The sequence below is a fragment of the Photinus pyralis genome, unplaced genomic scaffold (genome assembly GCF_008802855.1).
Source record: "Photinus pyralis isolate 1611_PpyrPB1 unplaced genomic scaffold, Ppyr1.3 Ppyr1.4_LG10, whole genome shotgun sequence".
Lineage (NCBI taxonomy): Eukaryota > Metazoa > Arthropoda > Insecta > Coleoptera > Lampyridae > Photinus > Photinus pyralis.
Genome location: NW_022170250.1, coordinates 12818472 through 12837676, shown reverse-complemented (window position 1 = coordinate 12837676; position 19205 = coordinate 12818472). Strand labels below are relative to the sequence as shown.

The window sequence follows — 19205 nt, the reverse complement described above, 5'->3', positions numbered from 1 at the left end:
TTCGTTTTAATGCGGAGAAAGATCTTTCTGCTGAGCAGTTTGTTGCAAAAGTGCACAAAAACATTCTAACGGCAAGGCAATATCTAAGTAAGGAAAAACTTGTACTAAGCTCTTTTCGCCTCTAATAAAAGTACTCATCTCAAGTACACTTCTCGGACGGTTTTTAATAATTAATTATCGCACCACGGTGTACGGTATCTATTTTACAGTCAGTGTGAAGTGCTAATTTTTTTAAACTGGGTACCATAGGTATACAGAATAAAAAACTGACAAACTTTTTTTTAGTTATAAAGTTATTTAAAATATGTAAAAAAATTAATAATATGACGTTTTGAGAGAAAAAAAGTAATAATAATAATTATAAAATTTTAAACATATTATTTATTATTTTATTAATACATTTTTGTGTGCCTGGGTTGGCCTATTGGCTAATATGCCCCTCCCACGATGTCTTAAGTTCATGAGGTCACGAGTTCACGACTCAGGCTAGCGTGAAAGAATTTTGGTCTGGTTGTCTGAATGCGACCTTTATTCATAGTTTGGTAATAGTGCAAATTTTTAAGTTGGTACGGGTCAAATTCCCGCCATTATATACATTGTGCGTCCTTGCTTTTTGTCAGACCGGTTAATTTGTGTTTGGCCTGTGATGCAATGCGTTGAAATTCTAAGATTTAATTAAAATTTTTTGCTTTTCCAGTGTGGTTTCCTTGTGTGAATAAGTGATTGTGATGGATCTGCCGTATAAAGCAGAATATGCCAAAAGTGGCAGAGCATCCTGTCGAGGTTGTAAATCTACCATTGAAAAAGACACTCTGAGGCTTGCTGTTATGGTGCAGGTAATCCATTTGTTGCCCAATTTGTCATTACTAATGGTTAAGTCCTCCTCCTAATGTTGGTGATTGCTATTAGTACCTTCCCATAAAAGTTTTTGAATTAGGTACCTAGCATTGAGGGCTCGATTGAGGGCTTGTATCTTAAAGCTTTATCATTGATTAGTTCTATTGAGCACATTTTATTACCAGGTTTCGAAATGTAAACCTAACAATTTTCACATTTCAGTCCCCCATGTTCGATGGAAAGACACCGCAATGGTATCATAAGCCCTGCTTCTTCAGGAAACAACGTCCCAAAACTGTCGACGATATTGAGCATTTTTTGAACTTACGGTGGGAGGATCAAGAGTCGATCAAGTCAAAAATTAGTAAGTTTGTGGCTTTGCTACGTATTTTTAGACAAATATGTTCCTATAGCAAACGGAGCAGCGGTGATAGTTCCAGATAAAAAGGGTAAAAAAAGGGCGGGACAGACGGCCGTCAAGAAGGAGGCCTTGAAGGATTTCCTTATTGAATATTCAAAGTCGGGCCGTGCCGCCTGCAGGGGATGTGAACAGAAAATTATGAAAGATGAGGTCGCTTTGCATTTAAATTTGACAGTGTTTGATAAGCTGCTTTTAGATAAGGGTGTCTAAAAAGGATTTTGAGAGTGATGTTGGGAGACGGTACGGTGGACAAGACAAGTGGCATCACTTGACTTGCTTCGCCAAAATAAGGTCGGAGTTGGGGTATTACGAATCTGCTTCTGTCCTTCCTGGATTTAAAACTTTGAGTAAGGAGGATCAACAGAATGCCATGAAGGAGTTGCCGTAAGTACATCTGGGGGTGGAGGTCATAGCATTGAATAAGAATCGCTTTTGCTTTGCTAATTTAAGTCTATTTAAGTGAATCAAAGTAGAGAAAATGTAGGTTTCAAGACTTAGAAGCGTATACTGATTTTCCCTTCAATAGTGGCAACTGACCAGAAAGAAAAAATAGTTTTGGCTTTTACTTTCCCTCCCTTTCATTCTATTTTGTTTATTATATTATTTATTTATTAACCCTAGCCTTTCGGCTTCGGGGACTCTTCGGTATGTACAATAGCATATATATGATACTAAGTACATAGTACAACCTCAGAAATAGCTACATAATGTTTATTCTTTTTCCCTTTTTTCGCTTCCTCTTTTCTCTGCAACGTCTCATCCAGTCGATTCCTCTTCCATCTTCCTGTAATATTTCCTTTACTGTTTTGCTCGTCTCGGTTTTGCTGCATCTGTATATCACGTGTTCTATCATCTCTGTTTCTTCCTTACATAGTCTGCATTTTTCTTCCTTCCATCTTTGCCTGGTCCTGTTTTCATTTCCGGATCTAAATCTTGCAATGGTTTTTATATTTATGTTTTTTACCTCCTTTCTTTTCCAGTTCTTGTTGTACTGCGTGATTTGTTATGTATATGTTGTCTATCATCCCCCTTCCCTTTCTAAAGCCCATTTGTCTTTGATCTAGTATTTCTTTGTCCTCTACTTCTTCATTTAAGCGGGTGTTTAGTATGTTAGCGTAAAGTTTGTTGTTGAGTTTAGGAGTGTGATTCAGTTTAATTTTTGATGTCATCTTTGTTTCCTTTTTTGTATATATTTCTCCTTTTTTCCAATTTTACGGAAATCCTCCTCCTCTCCATACCTCGTTAATAATTTTTCTGATTTGCTGTTTCACGTTTTCCGGCGCATGTATTGTCATCTCATTTGTTATTTGGTCTGGTCCAGGAGCTTTCTTTTTTTCATCTTTGCTATTTCTGCTACCATTTCTTCTTCCCCTATTTCTGCATCCTCCCTTTCACTTCTTCTTTTTGTTTTTCCCCTCTGAAGCTTATCTGTCCGTTTAAACTTTGTATAAAGTAGTTCTTCCATTCTTCTCCAATGTCTTCCGGTATTCCTTCCATATTTTTCCTCTCTTTGTTTATAAATTTCCACACTTCATTTTCGTTTTTGATGTTTTGTATTTCTCTTATTTCATCTTTTTGTATTCTTCTTTCCTGCGTTTGGATGTATCCTTATATTCTTTCTTCTTTGTTCTGTACTCTTCGCCTGTGTCTTTTCTTGTTTTCCAATCCATTAGGTTTTTTTTATTTGTTTTTTCTCTTTACATTCTCTGTTCTACCCCTTGCTTCTTCCTGGTGTCCAGTTGTTTATTTTTGACGTTTTTTCTGTCACTGCTTTAGTTATTGCCTTTTAGATTTTTTCTAGTGCTGCATTCAGTTCCTTTGAATTCTATCTGCTTTAGATGTTTTCTGTATTTTTCTATTGTTTGTTCTGTCCAGATTTGTCTCGTTTTTGTAATTTCTTTTGTTTGTTTTCTGTATTGTATGTGATGCCTTTCATCGTTATGGATATTGGTTGGTGATCGGATTCTATTCTTTGGTCTACTTGAATATTGTTTAAGTGTTCTTTCCCTTTTTCATTTACAATAATATAGTCTATTACTGACTGCCCTCTACTTCCTATGTATGTATATTCTCCCTCTTCGTCTCCTTTCACGTTTCCGTTGAAGATGTACCACCCTTTTTCTTTTACGAATAAAGTCTAAAAGTAACAATACATGGTTAAATTTGGTAATTTAAATAAAATTTTGCGTAATATAATAATATATTTCATAATATATTGAGAGAAGTTTTTGTTGCCTTTTAACACTAAATTGATATTAAGGTTAATAAAAAAGTCTGTATGTAAATGATTAGTGGGGGAAGGTTGGCAGGAAGGGGGTTCTTGTTAGGGGAACTTCCTCAAAGGGTATGGGAGATAAAAAAAAGGTTGGGAATTGCTGTCGTGAATCAATAAAGCGCATGTAGTTCAATGATATTTTTTGAATTTGAAAATTTTTACGTATTTCTGCGGAAAGCAATACAAAAAAAATTAAATCCAAATTGAAAGCTATCGGCCCACTATGCCTCATACGAGAGTTTGCCACGTGCACACAAAAAAAACCTGTTTTGTGGACACCTAATGAAATACTTAGGAAACTGAGTACAAAATATTGGTCTCTTTTTCGACTGTCTCACTGACCAGATTCTTATTCAGTGGTCATAAACATTTTCTTATTTGAACCTCTGCGATTTATTTCTAATTATATAACTTCCAGGGCGATTAAGCAAGAAGAGATGCCAGAAAAGAAATTAAAAGTGGAGGACGAGGTAGACGCGTCAGAAGACAGCGGTTTGGAAAAGAAATTAAAGGAGCAGAACATAATTATGTTTAAATATCGCGATAAACTGAAGGAATTGCCTAAGAAGGACCTGAAGGAACTTTTAGAGTTTAATGATCAGGCGGTACCTCCCGGTGTCGACGAGGTTTGTACTTTAATTTCTGCTTGTGCATGCAGATAACTGTAGTTGTTTTGTTTTCTTCCAGCCACTGAATAGACTTGCAGACCTGATGACCTTCGGCACTTTATTGCCTTGCAAGGAGTGTAAAGGGGGACAGTTCGTATTTTGTAACAACGGATACGAATGTCACGGTAATTTGTCCGAGTGGTCTAAGTGCCTCAAACTCGTCAAGGAACCTCCTAGGACTGCGTTCAAAGTGCCGGCGGAGCTTGCTGAGGAATATTCGTTTTTGAAGACGTACAAGTATGTGCCAAGAACGCGAGCCGTAAAAGACTTGAAACCGACGGCATCCGTAAAGAAGGACGAGGAAAATGATACTGGGTAATAGAACTTATGCATATTTTATTATTATTATTATTTTATTAGTATTAAAAAACAAGAATTGGTGTGCAACTAAGCAGTCCACTTTTTTAAGATTTCTGCGTTAAAATTACACAAAACTCATTTAGTATGAATATTGAGTTACCGCATGCGCAATAAGATTCTTGAAGTGCACATGCGCAATCTATTTTCTAACATTTTTATTTAAATTTCACAACGTGAGTTGAGTTTACAAATATAAAGGCAATTTAAGGGGAGGATTCGTCCTGGTAGTCTGAAAATCTACAGGTATTGTTTTTACTTCAATCATATGAGGATACTTGTAGTTAAGTGGCCAAATCGAAAAACGAATCTGTTTCTTAGTTCTAACGGCATTTTTTGAGCCATTTTGACCACATGGTTTTTTAGGTGTAAAAAAAATGTGCTGAATCCGATTCCGGATGTTGCCAGGCCGAATTTTGCACTAGTTCACAAATACAGCACGATGGCGCCATTATCTATTGTATTGTCTACCTACTATTTAGTATTAAATTGTTTTCCATAATTTATTACTTATATACGTAAGAGTTGGTTAATTAACTTCATAGCTAATTCAGAAAAATGTATGAAAATACATCCTGTGGTGATATATAGGGTGTCCCAAAAAAGCTGTGAATTAATTAAAATAGTGTTTTTAATTTTCCTTGGCAAATTTTGTTTGTTATTAAATTTTGTGCTTTTTAATACCCGTTGGTAAGTAAGTATTTAGGTTTTTTCCAACTATCAGAATGAAAATTTATAATAAGTACCTACAATTAGGTACTAATATAAATGTCAAGTATATCCGAAATTCACACCTGTAAAATTCTGGTGTTCTAAAATTTAAGCGCAACTTTTTTACATTATAGTGTATAGATGTGTATAGTTGCAAGAGACAACATGATATTCTTGCTTTGTCAACTCCTGTCTTGGTCCTTAATTAGTTCCCGCCCACACTGTGCAGCGGCGCCACTTGCTACATTCAAATTGTTGATTTACCGCCCGCCAAGATACACACTTTATTTACAAAAAATATGATTTCATTTTTGGGGTAATGTTTAGAAATAACTTATCTAGAAAACTGTTGGTTTACTTTTTCCATAAATCGTCTTGATCGAGAGTAAGAAAATAAAACAGATTACCGCAATAATCGATGCAAAATATCTAATCTTTACACAATTGGTATTCCGTTGCTATAAACTTTTTAAGAAAAATAGTCCGAACATTTTGTAGATAAAGGTCTAAATGTATAAAGTAATTCTTAAAAAAATTTTTTTTTGAAAAATAACTTGAGTTTTTTAGGCGGGCGCTCTTATGGAAATTTACATTGGGTGCAGTGGGCACATAAGGGCGTACAGTTGCATCTTTTCATGATGCTGTGGCCGGGGACATTTTGTACCACACATATTGTCTCGCAAATGCGATAAGAGACACTGCAAAATCGAATGTTCAGACTGGCCCTCCTAAGAATTTGGCTCTAAAGAAATTATGCATTGAACTAAAAGTGCAGAAATATCTGCAAGTGCCTTGGCGACTGCTTCAATCGTAAAAAAATGAGCATGATGAAGAAATTGAAGTTCCGTTAAAATTTTTGAAATATAATATATTCGCCGTCAGAATTATTTATTTATTTGTTTAACGGAAATACCATTTTTACAAAAAAATACAAAACATAATATCATATAGCAAAATGTAATAACAAAATGAAGTGTGACTATAAATCAAAATTACTGAAAAGCTTAATTACTAAAAATCAAATGCATTTTAATTGATAAAAAGAACGATAAATCTCATTGATTCTAATAAATTGTGTTACATCAGCTTCCTTCTGAATTCGATAAACGTAGTACCAAAACAGTTAATTTTAATGAATTAATTATCTCTATATTCTCTGTATAATGTACCCAATATATGTTTTGCAATTTTCTGTGTCTCCTGTATGTTTTTTAACACCTCAATCCGAAAAACTATGTGAAATGCGTCTGGCATAAAAATTTATATATTTGGCCGCCATATTGGCCGCCATTTTGAAATTAGCCAAAAATCAGCTTGGCAACATCCGAATTCGGGTTCAGCAGACATTTTTACCCTTATAAACGCACGTTTCCAAAATGGCTCATTAAATGCCGTTAGACTTGCGATTTATTAACTATGGCCACCCAACTATTGCAAGTTTATGAAGCATTTTTTAGCCACAACTTTTATTTGTAAACTAAATAACCTTTAAACAGATGACCTTGATATCCGAGAAGTAAATGCATTTTTGCGAAGCATGCGCTTTGTTCATTAGAGATCAAAAATACTATTTCATCGCGAAAATATTTATACGAATTTTTAAAGTTTGAAAATAAACAATAACAATAAACTTATAAAGCACCTTTTTTTTTCAATTTTGATTCATTGTTAAGGTAGAATGATAGAACTGAAAACTAAACGGAAAAAGTATTGCTAAAAATCATGATTAAAAGAAAGTAAGTATGAAAACTATATTTGAGGTATAGGCTGAATTATTTATCTAATTTTTTATTATATACAGGGTGTCCATTTTTCGAGTGCCACTGTGGGAGATCTTGCTTATCTTAAGTACGGACAGTTTGTTAAATGAGGGCAAGGGTTGCGAATTTTCGTGGTGAATAATAATCTGAAAAGAAGTTTAAAATATCTTCAATAGCTTTGAATATATCGCAAATCAAACGATCAGTTTTGATTTTTATTTTTTCATGAACCATTTGTACCTACACATTATCCAGACACTTTTGTTATGGAGAATTCGAATATTGCATCCTGGTTTTAATAATTTTCAAGATGGCGGAGAAACTTCGTTTTTTCTTATGGACCCAATTTTGGATTTTGACATTTTGAGATTACGTTTTTTTTTACAACGATGTGTCACATGATGGTTGCCTTCATTTAATCAACTTTCTATCTCTTAAGATAAGCGAGATCCCCATAGTGCAGGCAGAGGCGGACTGGTAACCTTTAAGCGGCCCGGGGAAAATATTTATCGGCCCATTTTTTAGAATTGGGAGTCACGGGTTAACATTTAGTTCTACAGAAATAGTCTCTTTAATGTCTTGAGCAGTATCAACTTAAGAGGTATATAATTTTGCCTTGATAACTTGTTCTGAAATTTGACGTTTTATTACTTAAATTTTTTATTATTGTGTAATTATATTGACCGTTGGTTTTGATTGTCCTGGTCTTGGCTTTCCGGGGTGCCTTTTCTTTGTTTTTCACAAATATCGCTGTTGATACATGTGAATTTAGCAATGGGTCTATTACCTCTGCACCCTATATTGCACTTTCCAAATTACTGTAATAACTTCAATTATACAATTATCCGTATTCACAGTATACATCGTATACCGTATAAACAAAGTTTCTTGCCTGTCTTTCGCTGACATAAACGAAGATTTTCTTGTTTTGGCAAACTGTATTGAAAAGATAGGAAGACTCATTGTCTAGTGTAACACGTCCTCTTACAAATAAAAACAAATTCAGCGAAAAAATTCGATTATTATAAGGCCAGTAACGCACTAGGCAGCCATAAGATTGCGGTAGCTAATCCCACACACTATTGCTTATTCGAGCCCGCCTAGAGAGCTGAAAATCGTGTGTGGCTGCCGCAGCGAGTCTGCCTAGTGCGCTACTGGCCTTATTCTGCACGCTGACCAATTGGAATCGACCATTATAACTCATAAGGTATAACATAACACAATACAATAAAATTATATAGACAGAAAATAATGTTAAATAAATCGATTTTTGGCGGCCCATCAGTTGACATTTATACCGGCCCATCAGGCCATCGCCCGATCGCCCGACTGGCCAGTCCGCCCCTGAGTGCAGGGGTCGGCAACCTATTGAAACGGAAGAGCCAAAAATTACTTTACAAAATTTCCCAGTTTTTAAAGAGCCACAAACATTTTTGATTCAATATTATAGTATTTGGCTATATACAGGGTCCTGCAACAGTGCTTGGGTTTTTCTTCCAAGTGTACTGTTGATTTTGTAAACAAATAAGATTAATTAAAAAGGCGAATTTTGAACAAATGAACTAATTTCTTTAGATAAATACGGAGAGCCGCAACTTTATATCAAAAGAACGCGAGCCGCAGGTTGGTGACAATAGTGGCATTCGAAAAATGTATTAATTTAATTATTTAGCCTGCACTTCAAATATAGTTATCATTCTTACCTTCGATCCAAAATTTAAATTCAGAAGTATTTGGAAAATTCTGAAAATTACACAAAACTCAATGCAGGAGTTAAAAAAATTTTAAGAATTCAGGCGTAAATTTGAAAAAATTTTAAAAATGCCAATGTTCCATATATTTGTCAATAAACATTGTCTTGTGTGACAGAATTCAAAGCAGAATTTAAAGACTTTTAAAAATTCGAAGAGTGACAGGAATTGGAATCAAGAAATTGAAAAATCGGGAAAATGTTAAAAACTGAATTCATGAATTATAAAAGTTCAAGTCTCAAATTAGGAAGATATCACCCACACTCAAATTTGTTAACAAAAATTTGTAATATGGGGGGGGGGGGTACGCTTTTGTATGCAGTTGTGTGTGGGGTGGATTGTACAGAGTGAGCAACAAAGATTGAAGCGTGCCGCTTCAGCTAAATTGGCAATGTGCCGCTCATAGCATATGCTGATTTGATACAAAATACGAATAGACGCACGTCACTGTGACAGCGCAGAACGTCATTTTCGTATACAACTCCATACAAAGAAGGTAGTTTTGATATTAATAGGAACAAGCGGTGATGACGCACGCTTCAATCATTGTTGCTCACTCTGTATAAACAAGATCAACAATAGTTATTTACATAAATGTCAGAAAAATGATACATTACTGGCGAGGAAATATTGAAGTACGAGGCCCGTTTGGGGGTGAGTACTTTAATTTCCGAGTCAAGTAATGTCATTTTACTGACGAGTTTTGTATTAAATTTTACCCAAAATCGTATTATATAAAATTTCAATTTTTATATAGGTAGAACTTTTGATTAATGTCAATCTGTCAGTGATGACAGGAGCCATTCTAGATGTCAGGGGCGGCCGGTAAAGTGACAGGTGCGCCGCTTGTCACTTTACTGGCCGCACCTGTTACTTTACCGGCCGCATTTTTGACATTTCTAATGTGTATAATGACTCCTGTCATCACTGACAGATTGACATTAATCAAAAGTTCTATATACAAATTGAAATGTTGTATTAAAATACGATTTCGAGTAAAATTTAATACAAAACTCGTCCGTAAAATGACATTACTTGACTCGGAAATTAAAGTACTCAGCCCCAAAGGGTCTCGCACTTCAATATTTCCTCGCCAGTAATCTGTCATTTTCCTGACTTTTATGTAAATAACTATTAATGTATACCAATAGATGATTGACACACGTTTGAATTTTCTTAAAAAAATTCATAATTTTAATACAGGGGGGGGGGGGGGTGCATTTTTATATGCGGTAATGATGGAGTGGCTTGGGTGCAATACCAATACAATTCGTGATGTAAATTTGTATTGTTTTAAATTGCAGTCCGAAAGTACAACGAGCTCTTCCGCCGCTTTACAATATGGAGTTTGTGCTTTTGGGCGCCCTGCAGGGTTCGAAAGAATTAAAAGCGCAAATTTCGAAGTTGGGCGGAAAAGTGGTCACAAAAATCAAGGAGACTGTGATGGCGGTAATAAGCACCGAGGCGGACGTGGAGAAGATGGGCGCGCGAATGACCGAAGCCTCTACTGTTGGCATACAGGTGGTGCCCGAGGAGTTCCTGGACGAAGCTCCCAACTATGTCGGTCGTATTCCCGAGCTTGTGCTCGCCAAAAATATCTCTTCGTGGGGATCCGATGTAGGTTTCCCAATATTTTCGTGCCGTATATCTGTATTGCGCGTTTTTTAGCCGCATACGCGTTTACCTCCCGAGCCATCGTCCTCGATGTCATCTTTGAAGTCGAAGTCAAAGTCAATGTTTAGCTCAGTACCTGGCAAGGTAAAGATGAAGGTTAAAGGTGGAACAGCCGTCGACCCGGATTCGGGATTAGAAGACTGTACACATGTGTACGTTTCCGGAAAGGACAAATATGCAGCGGTGTTGGGTTTGACCGACATTCAAAAGCAAAAAAATAGTTACTATAAGCTGCAACTTCTTGAATCGGATACTGGGAGACAGTATTATTTGTTCAGATCTTGGGGTCGTATTGGGACCACGATTGGCGGTAACAAGGTGGATAATTTTTCCAGTTTGATGGAGGCAAAACAGCAGTTTATCTCCTTGTATGAGGAAAAGACCGGTAATAGGTGGCAAGATAGAGATAGTTTCGTTAAGGTGGCAGGCCGTATGTATCCTATTGATGTCGATTTTGGCGAAGAAGAAGAAACTAAATTGAACCTCGATTCTGACGTACCTTCTAAGTTGAAAAAGGAGGTACAGGAATTGATCGGGCTCATTTTCAATGTTAACAATATGAAAAAAGTTATGTTAGAGTTTGAATTAGACACTGAAAAGATGCCATTGGGTATGTTATGTAGTGTATTTTCGGACTAATTCTTATTTTTGCTATTTTAGGAAAATTGAGTAAGGCACAACTTCAAAGTGCCTATGTAGTATTAACAGAGTTGCAGCAGCTGGTAGAAACTAATGCATCTGAGGCGCGTTTTATTGACGCGTCTAATAGATTTTATACTTTTGTACCTCACTCATTTGGCACTGATAATCCTCCACTTATCAACGATCTCGAGTTGATTAAGGTAAGACTACTACTACTCTGGTTTTAAATTAAAGCCTTAAGCTTGCTTTTATGGTTCCCTCATTGTATTCTTGCGTCTAACATACAACTTTATTGACTGATTAAAAAATCAGCTGAAAGAAAAGTAGGCACTCAGGATCAGAAGACGAATGCCATGCAACAAGCGATCGATAAAACAAATTAATTAAAAGAAATCTTAAATTACTTTAACTGTTAAATAATCCCAAATATCAAGACTGCGATTTTCAACAAACAACGCACTAACACAAACACGAAACACAAAAACCAAGTGATTTTGCTTCTGGAACTTCACTTCTTGCACTTAAATTTCGTTTTAAATCTAAACAACACTGGGTTCATTGTAATTTTAGATGCAATATTGGCTCTTTGATGGTGGAAAAACTGCCTTTAATTGGTATTAGGAAAGGCTTCACATAAGCGATAAACGCAAGAGTCGTCCGACTGAACTTCTTCGTACACGTAATACACGCCTCCACTGAACTCTACTTAAACGTTCACCTTGAACGATATATTAGATAAAATCTCTTAGAGCAACTTGATTATCACCAAGACTGAACGTCTTTCACCAAAATGTTAAGTAAAAAGACAGATTGCCTTTTAACAAAATGCTTCGATTTACGTCTTCCTCTGCTATTTAAAACCATCTTTAAGCCCCATTCAGATAGGTGGTAGTGCGGTGCCGTTGTCTTGGTGTGCGGTGCGGGTGTGGGTCGGCGCTGTCATTTTGACATCTGCATTCACAATCACCGCAAAATCGGTGCGCGTGCGGATTATTTTATTCTACAAAATTATGAACAACAAACAACAATAGCAGCAGCAAATCGTCAAAATCCATCAATCAAACAATTAAATTAAATGCACAACCCGCGCAAACACTATGAAAAGCTTATGTAATTAGCAGTGACAGATTAGCTGTGACAGATTGAAGTTTACATACTTTCGGCACACGGCTGCAAGTCGTCTGCACTGCACATGTCATTGTGAATTGTCATATGGGTATGCGTATTTCAAACTTTTATACAGAGTGAGCAACAAAGATTGAAGCGTGCCGCTTCAGCTAAATTGGCAATGTGCCGCTCATAGCATATGCTGATTATACAAGATACGAAATACGAATAGACGCACGTCACTGTGACAGCGCAGAACGTCATTTTCGTATACAACTCCATACAAAGAAGGTAGTTTTGATATTAATAGGAACAAGCGGTGATGACGCACGCTTCAATCATTGTTGCTCACTCTGTACAATGTGAGCAACAAGATTGAAGCGTGCGTCATCACCGCTTGTTCCTATTAATATCAAAACTACCTTCTTTGTATGGAGTTGTATACGAAAATGACGTTCTGCGCTGTCACAGTGATGTGCGTCTATTCGTATTTCGTATCTTGTATCAAATCAGCATATGCTATGAGCGGCACATTGCCAATTTAGCTGAAGCGGCACGCTTCAATCTTTGTTGCTCACTCTGTACAAAGGCACCGCACCGCAACAGCACTGCACTACCACCTATGTGAATGGGGCTTTACTCTCTCACTCTACTTGAATTTGCATCTTCGAAATTAAACACCTTTCTTATCTTATCTTGAAACTAATTAGCTAAACGCAGTGATTAATCTTATCGCAACGACCGGAGATAAACTTCAAAATTTCGTCCAGATCGGCGTTTTTCACACGCCTTATACCTTATGTATCTATCAGTTTTTCAAGTGTCTTAAGAAGAAAGGACATATATTCGAGTATAACGTCAATCTGATTTCATTTTATTTCCCTTACTGTTCAATTATATTGCAGGTATAAGAAACGTGTATAATTGATCATTAAAGCACTTGCAACCTTTTAAATGTGCCATAAAATTCGTTGCGCATAAAGTCTTGTTTCTTAATATACTATTTTATGTAGCCTAAGCTAAAAATTCATTTTACAGAAAAAAATTGAGATGGTCGATAATTTAATGGAGTTGGAAGTTGCGTACAACTTGATGAAGGCTACCGGTGGTAACAACACGATCGATGGTCACTACGACCAACTAAAAACCGAGATAGATGTACTGGACCAAAAAAGCGAAGAATTTAAAATAATTAAAAAGTATGTTAAAAACACACACGCGGCGACGCATTCAAACTATAAGCTGACTGTCGATCAAATATTCATCATTAAACGGCACGGCGAAGAGAAACGTTACAAGCCGTTCCGTAAATTGCACAATCGTCGATTATTATGGCACGGTTCGCGTACCACAAATTATGCAGGAATTTTAGCGCAGGGACTACGAATTGCTCCTCCAGAAGCGCCAGTCACTGGTTACATGTTTGGCAAAGGTATTTACTTTGCCGATATGGTGTCGAAATCGGCCAACTACTGTTGTACTAGTTCGGTCGATAATACTGGTCTGATGTTGTTGTCAGAAGTGGCGTTGGGCGAGGTTAGTGAATGTTATCATTAATTAAGTTATTTTCGGTTAAATTCATCTTCCTTTTTTCTAAGACAAATTTTACCCGAAATGGTTTACTGGATATGTATATCTGTTGCAGATGCATGAGCTGTACAATGCTTCTTACATAGAAAAACTACCTAAAGGTAAACACAGTGTTAAGGGAGTCGGACGGACCGAACCTGACCCCAAAGAGACAATTAAACTCAAAGATAATACCGAAGTTCCTTTGGGTAAAGGAATTCAAATGGACCTGCAGAAAAATACATCTTTGTTGTATAACGAGTATATAGTTTACGATGTGGCACAAGTTAACATAAAATATCTCTTAAAGATGAAATTCAATTACCAATATTAAGGTTCCTCGTTAGTGTTTAGCTTTGTGTGTTATGTTTTCGATCTTTTTAAATATTAATATGCATTTAAGCCGTTCCAAATAAACTTATATTTTTGTATATTTGCAAGTGCATTGCAAATTTAATAAAATCGTTACCATGGAGGTTTTCTCATTTTTTAGCAGCTACCATAAGTGTTTAAAATACGTAGTTGCGAGTAAATGTAATGGGTTATATAGTTACATTTAGAAAGGTGAGATACCCGTTTTACATTAAATAAAATATCTACGGCACTGGTAAAAATTACCCTGCTGGACCTAACCCCCCATTCTTGTGATTCAATTTAAGGATTTTGTTCAATTTGGGAGGTTTTCATATCGCCAGGCCAGCATAATATTTTAGAGCTCGTTTAGGTTACTAGGAATCTAAAATTTATTATGGAGTGGCAGAGCCTACTTTGTTTTCCGGGCAAATGTTGGCTTTTCATTCAAGGTCCAATCATTTCAGGGTACTTGGGTATCGTTAACTGGTGTCCTGTTGTTAGACCAAAAATTTTGGATGTACACTGGAAAATTGAATTTATCGATATGGATAAAAATGTCACCTTAACGGTGTAAATATTAACTCCGACAATCGCTTGTCATTTCTTACGGTTTTAGCGTGAGTATACTTGTTCAGTGTTCCGTTTTGAAGATTTACTTTTGCGTGATACAATCTCCCCGTGTAACATAACAGATACTGCGCATCCTGACAGCACACGTTCTGCTAGATTTCAGTTTTTTAAATATGTATTGAATCACGAATTTCTTCATTTTTTGTATATCAACCATATGCATATTCTATGTTGTACAGTAAATTGATTGCTCTTTTCAAAGGTCTTAAAAAAATAGGCGTTGCATTTGAAAATCAAAGTTGCATCGATATCTGGTTTAATCAGAAGTGATACGGAAATGTTAATATGGCATTAAACAGATTGTGGTGTCTCATACAAAATTATATTTGACCATTTAGTAGAACTAGAGAAAATCCTCAGTAAGCAGTTGCACAAAAATACAATTATAATGAGAATGAAGTATCTGGGACCGATTGAACTAAGATTATTGTTGAAGTTATAATTCCATCACTCTTATGTACTATTTAATTAAACGTCTCCCGCGATTTTCCCACGAATCTGACGCATTTTTCTTTAATGTGTAATGATGACTCATTCGGTCAAGGATGTTTTTCTTTTATTTAGATTGGCAACTTTAATAATTTTAAATTTCCTGTTTAGTTTAGCACAATAATAGTAATCCTTTGTTTATATTAAAAAAACAATTTCTCCTGTTAATAACTCGACGGAAAATTTCTCATGATAACTTTACCTGAACTGCCCTTTTTCGAAAAATATAATTTTAGCGCCCAACTAAACTAAGAATTCCCATTTTAATGACTTAGCGATCTCTGCTCAATGGTTGCGAGACTTAATCTGTTAATTTTTTCAACTTCTCTTTTTACGCCCACCAATGGGGAATTATCTTTAAAATGGCCATGTCTAAATTTTCTATTGGTTAATGCCTTTGTTATTACCAATCCTAGATGGTTCTAAATGTTGTTTATCAATCCCACCATTGAATAAGTAATTACTTATTCAATGATCCCACTCCTTCCCAAAACAAATTGACTCAAAAATTTCCACTGTGACTATATCTTGACGAGCTAACTAATGTAACACTACATCCCCATTTAAACGGATGTAAACTTAGCCATAACTCAGACTCCAGGGCGCGCTTTGATAAATAACGCGCAAAAATACCTACGAGTTCACAGTTGACCAATTTGTTTTTCCAAATTTTACCCAAAATCAATATTCATCTGGGAGATGTATTAAAACTGCAATAGAAAAAAATTCCACTTTACTTATTTCCGGGGGAAACATGCCAAAATCCAAACGTAAATGCCCTCGTTACAGTATTTCCCCCCTTGAGGTTTTCATTGAAGTGTTTTAATTTGTTGACCTCTGAGTGGGTTTCCAGAAGTTTAGAAACTATTTCGTGAAAATTCTTTAATGATATAGACATTGGAGAGTCACTCAGAAAGTGTAACCTTTGCATGTGGGCAAGTGCGAAAAAAAACGAAAAAAATACATCAAAAATTTATTTGTGGCGTAGACTTTTCGATATGAATTATATATCTTGCCTGAACACATTTAATTCAATATGCCTGGCTGTAGCTATGCACTGTTTCGTATATAAAAGTACATTAACAGAAAAACAAGTTATTAACACGTTAATTAAATCTTACATTTTCATTATGTATCACTCTGATAATCTCATGATTGATTGAAAAAATAAACCGAAGCGAAGAAAATTCTACTACAGAATTGTCATATAATCGTACTTTGTTTCCGGCCATTATGGGTCGCCCATCAACGAAGATTGGTCGTTTGCCTTCCGAAGATATATAGAATTCTCCATTGTTTCGCAGCCTGAAAATAAAAAAAACAATAAGATCGTATTTTTGAAGGGGTGCGATTAAAATCTATGGTCCATATTAAACTAATTAAAACTTCGACCCCGCCCCCAGGGTGAAAGCACCGCTCGCCCAACGTTTGGAAAATTGAAGGATAGAGTTCAGCGCGATTAATTATTTATGTTTGGCTTTATTTTTAAGTGGGCGGGGTTTCAGCCAAGGCTGCTCTACCAACCTAACTTACTATACATTTACAAATATCCATACCCGAACCCGGATTCGAACCAGGGACCCATTAGTACCACAGTCAGTTAATTTCGCCCCTATAGGAATGGGTAGCTGCCACAAAGGGAGGTAAAAATGTCAAGTCATTTTATATAGGGTATTTTCATCTTTATGGCAACTTCCTCTAATGAAAGCAAACCAAATGGGCGTACCAAAAGTCGTATTGCGCATGTGGAATAGTCAACTTTCTTCTATGTGGAGCAATTTGATGGAAATTTTTATGGTAGGTTCCTTCAAACAAAATGAAAGTGCAAAAAATCGTATTGCGCAGAGTATAGATTACACCGCAAGACCCTTAACACATGTAATATCACATTTTCGGGGTTTTTGTGCAAAATATACTCACTTCAGCGTAGACTTTACAAACATAAACGATGAGATTGACTAAAAAAGAAACTGTCAATATATTGGTGCTTTTTTGACCCGAATCGAATTTCATTCTTTGTCTTCCAACGACACTTAAAAACCAACCCTAACTACATTCTCACATCAAGCAAAAAATGCTACAACGCTAAAACAATAAAAAATATTGTTCTTAAATATACAGGGTTTCCCATCACAAAGAAAAAGACTTCGGAATATTTTGAACATTTGAATGCCTGTAATGTTAATGCCAACTTGCTTATTTGAAATTAAACGCCCTTTGTGCCCCATGGTGGTCCTCAAATTTGAATCACCCTGTATATGTTATGGTTGTTTAACAAATTTAAAAATGAAACTTTTAGTTCAATTTTGTTGCCATACACTGCATACAAATTTACAATACCCACCTCAAAGTTCCTTGTCGCCTTGATATTTTTTCCGCAGGCCCTTCCAAAGACAAATCCACATCGACAGTGTGATTCTTCGCCGATCTTCCTATAGTAATCTCCCGGCTCCGCATTAAATAACGAACGAGCCTACCGCGTAGTACGGCCAAGGTATTGCTATCCATCTCACCCGTGCAGATTCCAGTTATGCTGTCCACGAGTACGTTCCAACGCGACAGTTCGTTTTCGAGCTGACGTATTTCCCTCGTGTTGTGTCTTTGCTGCAATCGTAATTCGCGATCTAAAGCTTCGTCCGGCGGCTCATTCAAGTCGGCATCTTGTATCATGTCCTCGGCGTCGCTGAAGGAGAGCACGGGCTTGGAGTTAATCGGCAACGGTGGCACCAACTGATCGGGTAAGAGGTGGTACAGTCGCATGGTATGCCAATGACGTTGTAAAGCGCTGGCAGTACGATTGGGATAAAAAACGTCGGAATGCTGTGCCAATAAATCCGCAAACGAATGTAAGACCGGACTGGACGGCTGCAAATAATCATATAAAAATGCAATCGAAGTGAGATGGAAAATTTGGGATCATAAACCACACATATCCAGCTTACCGATTTAATTGTTCCCAAAATTTCTTCCTCCTGTACGGACCACAAAGCTCGATCTTGTACGGCAGCAACCATGTCAGGATGTAAATTACGCATTGCAGCCACTGCTACACGCGATACCGCTTGATCATACAACAAAGCGTACCATCTCTGCTGTAATTCTTGCACAGTGAATTTACAAGAAAACTTCGTCCCCAAATGGACTAGCCGAAGATCATTAGTCTGTTGCACTCCTATAATTAACGCCAAGTCATCAGTTGGCTTCCACCTTCCCAGATCTTTGGTGGTAATTTGATTCTGATGGCGACCTCTCTTCGAACGTTTCGCGACACCTAAACTGCCCTTCGAGAAAGACTTTCTCTTCACCTCAACATTTGAAGGAACGGGTACGTTATTTGCAATTACGGTCGCATTGGAAGTGGTAGGCATTTCAGGATGTACTGTCGTCAATGATTGAGATCTCGCTCGTCCGGTCTGGAAGAGAAACGCCCCGAGTGAATGTGCACAATTCGAATTGGCAATTACCTTTAAATTGGAGACGCCGGGCAAGCCCAGGCTATACTCGACCAATTCGTCATCGAATTTTCTACGTTTTATGGATCGACTGGAACTGAAAGTAAATCGAAAGTAATTCATTACTTGCAGCTACAAAAACGCCAACCTTCGTCGTCGAGCGTTTTCCATTTTTTCGGCATCTCCCAAATCGGGATTGTATAAATTAATCATTAATGACCGTTAAAATAATCAATTTATTTCCAATACAAATGTGTTTGCTTCTGTTTATAGTATCTTGTTTTCTTTTGGTCTTGAAGAGTGAAGTTAGCGTGAAAGTTACTAGCTTTCATGTTACCAACTGCCGCAGAAAAATGAATATTACCAAAATTACCAGATGTGGTTCACATATGGTTTACGGTTTGTGTCACGTATTCGTTATTTATTTTTTGAAAGACAGTACATAATGCGGTAGACAAGGATGATTATACAAACAAATTTACAAAACAACGTGCCAAACAAGGATATC

At 36.6% G+C, this 19205-nt stretch overlaps 2 protein-coding genes across 2 annotated transcripts; one reads left to right on the top strand and one right to left on the bottom strand.

Moving 5' to 3' along the window:
- Positions 1-581: 581 nt before the first annotated feature.
- LOC116161645 (poly [ADP-ribose] polymerase) lies at positions 582-14205 on the top strand. The gene is made up of 12 exons (XM_031475067.1): positions 582-643; positions 698-836; positions 1060-1201; positions 1251-1408; positions 1455-1642; positions 3952-4159; positions 4221-4516; positions 10085-10397; positions 10449-11064; positions 11115-11296; positions 13242-13739; positions 13849-14205. Exons 2-12 carry the CDS (start codon positions 729-731, stop codon positions 14104-14106), a joined length of 2967 nt encoding a protein of 988 aa, XP_031330927.1. The 5' UTR covers positions 582-643; positions 698-728; the 3' UTR covers positions 14107-14205.
- Positions 14206-16204: 1999 nt separating this feature from the next.
- Positions 16205-19050, bottom strand: LOC116160910 (microspherule protein 1). The gene is made up of 5 exons (XM_031474051.1): positions 18846-19050; positions 18710-18794; positions 18188-18658; positions 17590-18110; positions 16205-16550 (listed from the first exon to the last, which is right to left on the bottom strand). Exons 1-5 carry the CDS (start codon positions 18908-18910, stop codon positions 16352-16354), a joined length of 1341 nt encoding a protein of 446 aa, XP_031329911.1. The 5' UTR covers positions 18911-19050; the 3' UTR covers positions 16205-16351.
- Positions 19051-19205: the final 155 nt, after the last annotated feature.

Coding starts and splice junctions, on each gene's coding strand:
- LOC116160910 (XM_031474051.1), bottom strand. CDS start 18,910: ATGATTAATTTATACAATCCCGATTTGGGAGATGCCGAAAAAATGGAA. Junction 18,795..18,845: donor GAAAACGCTCGACGACGAAG/GTTGGCGTTTTT, acceptor ATTTACTTTCAG/TTCCAGTCGATCCATAAAAC. Junction 18,659..18,709: donor CCGGCGTCTCCAATTTAAAG/GTAATTGCCAAT, acceptor TTTCTCTTCCAG/ACCGGACGAGCGAGATCTCA.
- LOC116161645 (XM_031475067.1), top strand. CDS start 729: ATGGATCTGCCGTATAAAGCAGAATATGCCAAAAGTGGCAGAGCATCC. Junction 4,517..10,084: donor GACGAGGAAAATGATACTGG/GTAATAGAACTT, acceptor TTTAAATTGCAG/TCCGAAAGTACAACGAGCTC. Junction 10,398..10,448: donor TCTCTTCGTGGGGATCCGAT/GTAGGTTTCCCA, acceptor CGCGTTTTTTAG/CCGCATACGCGTTTACCTCC.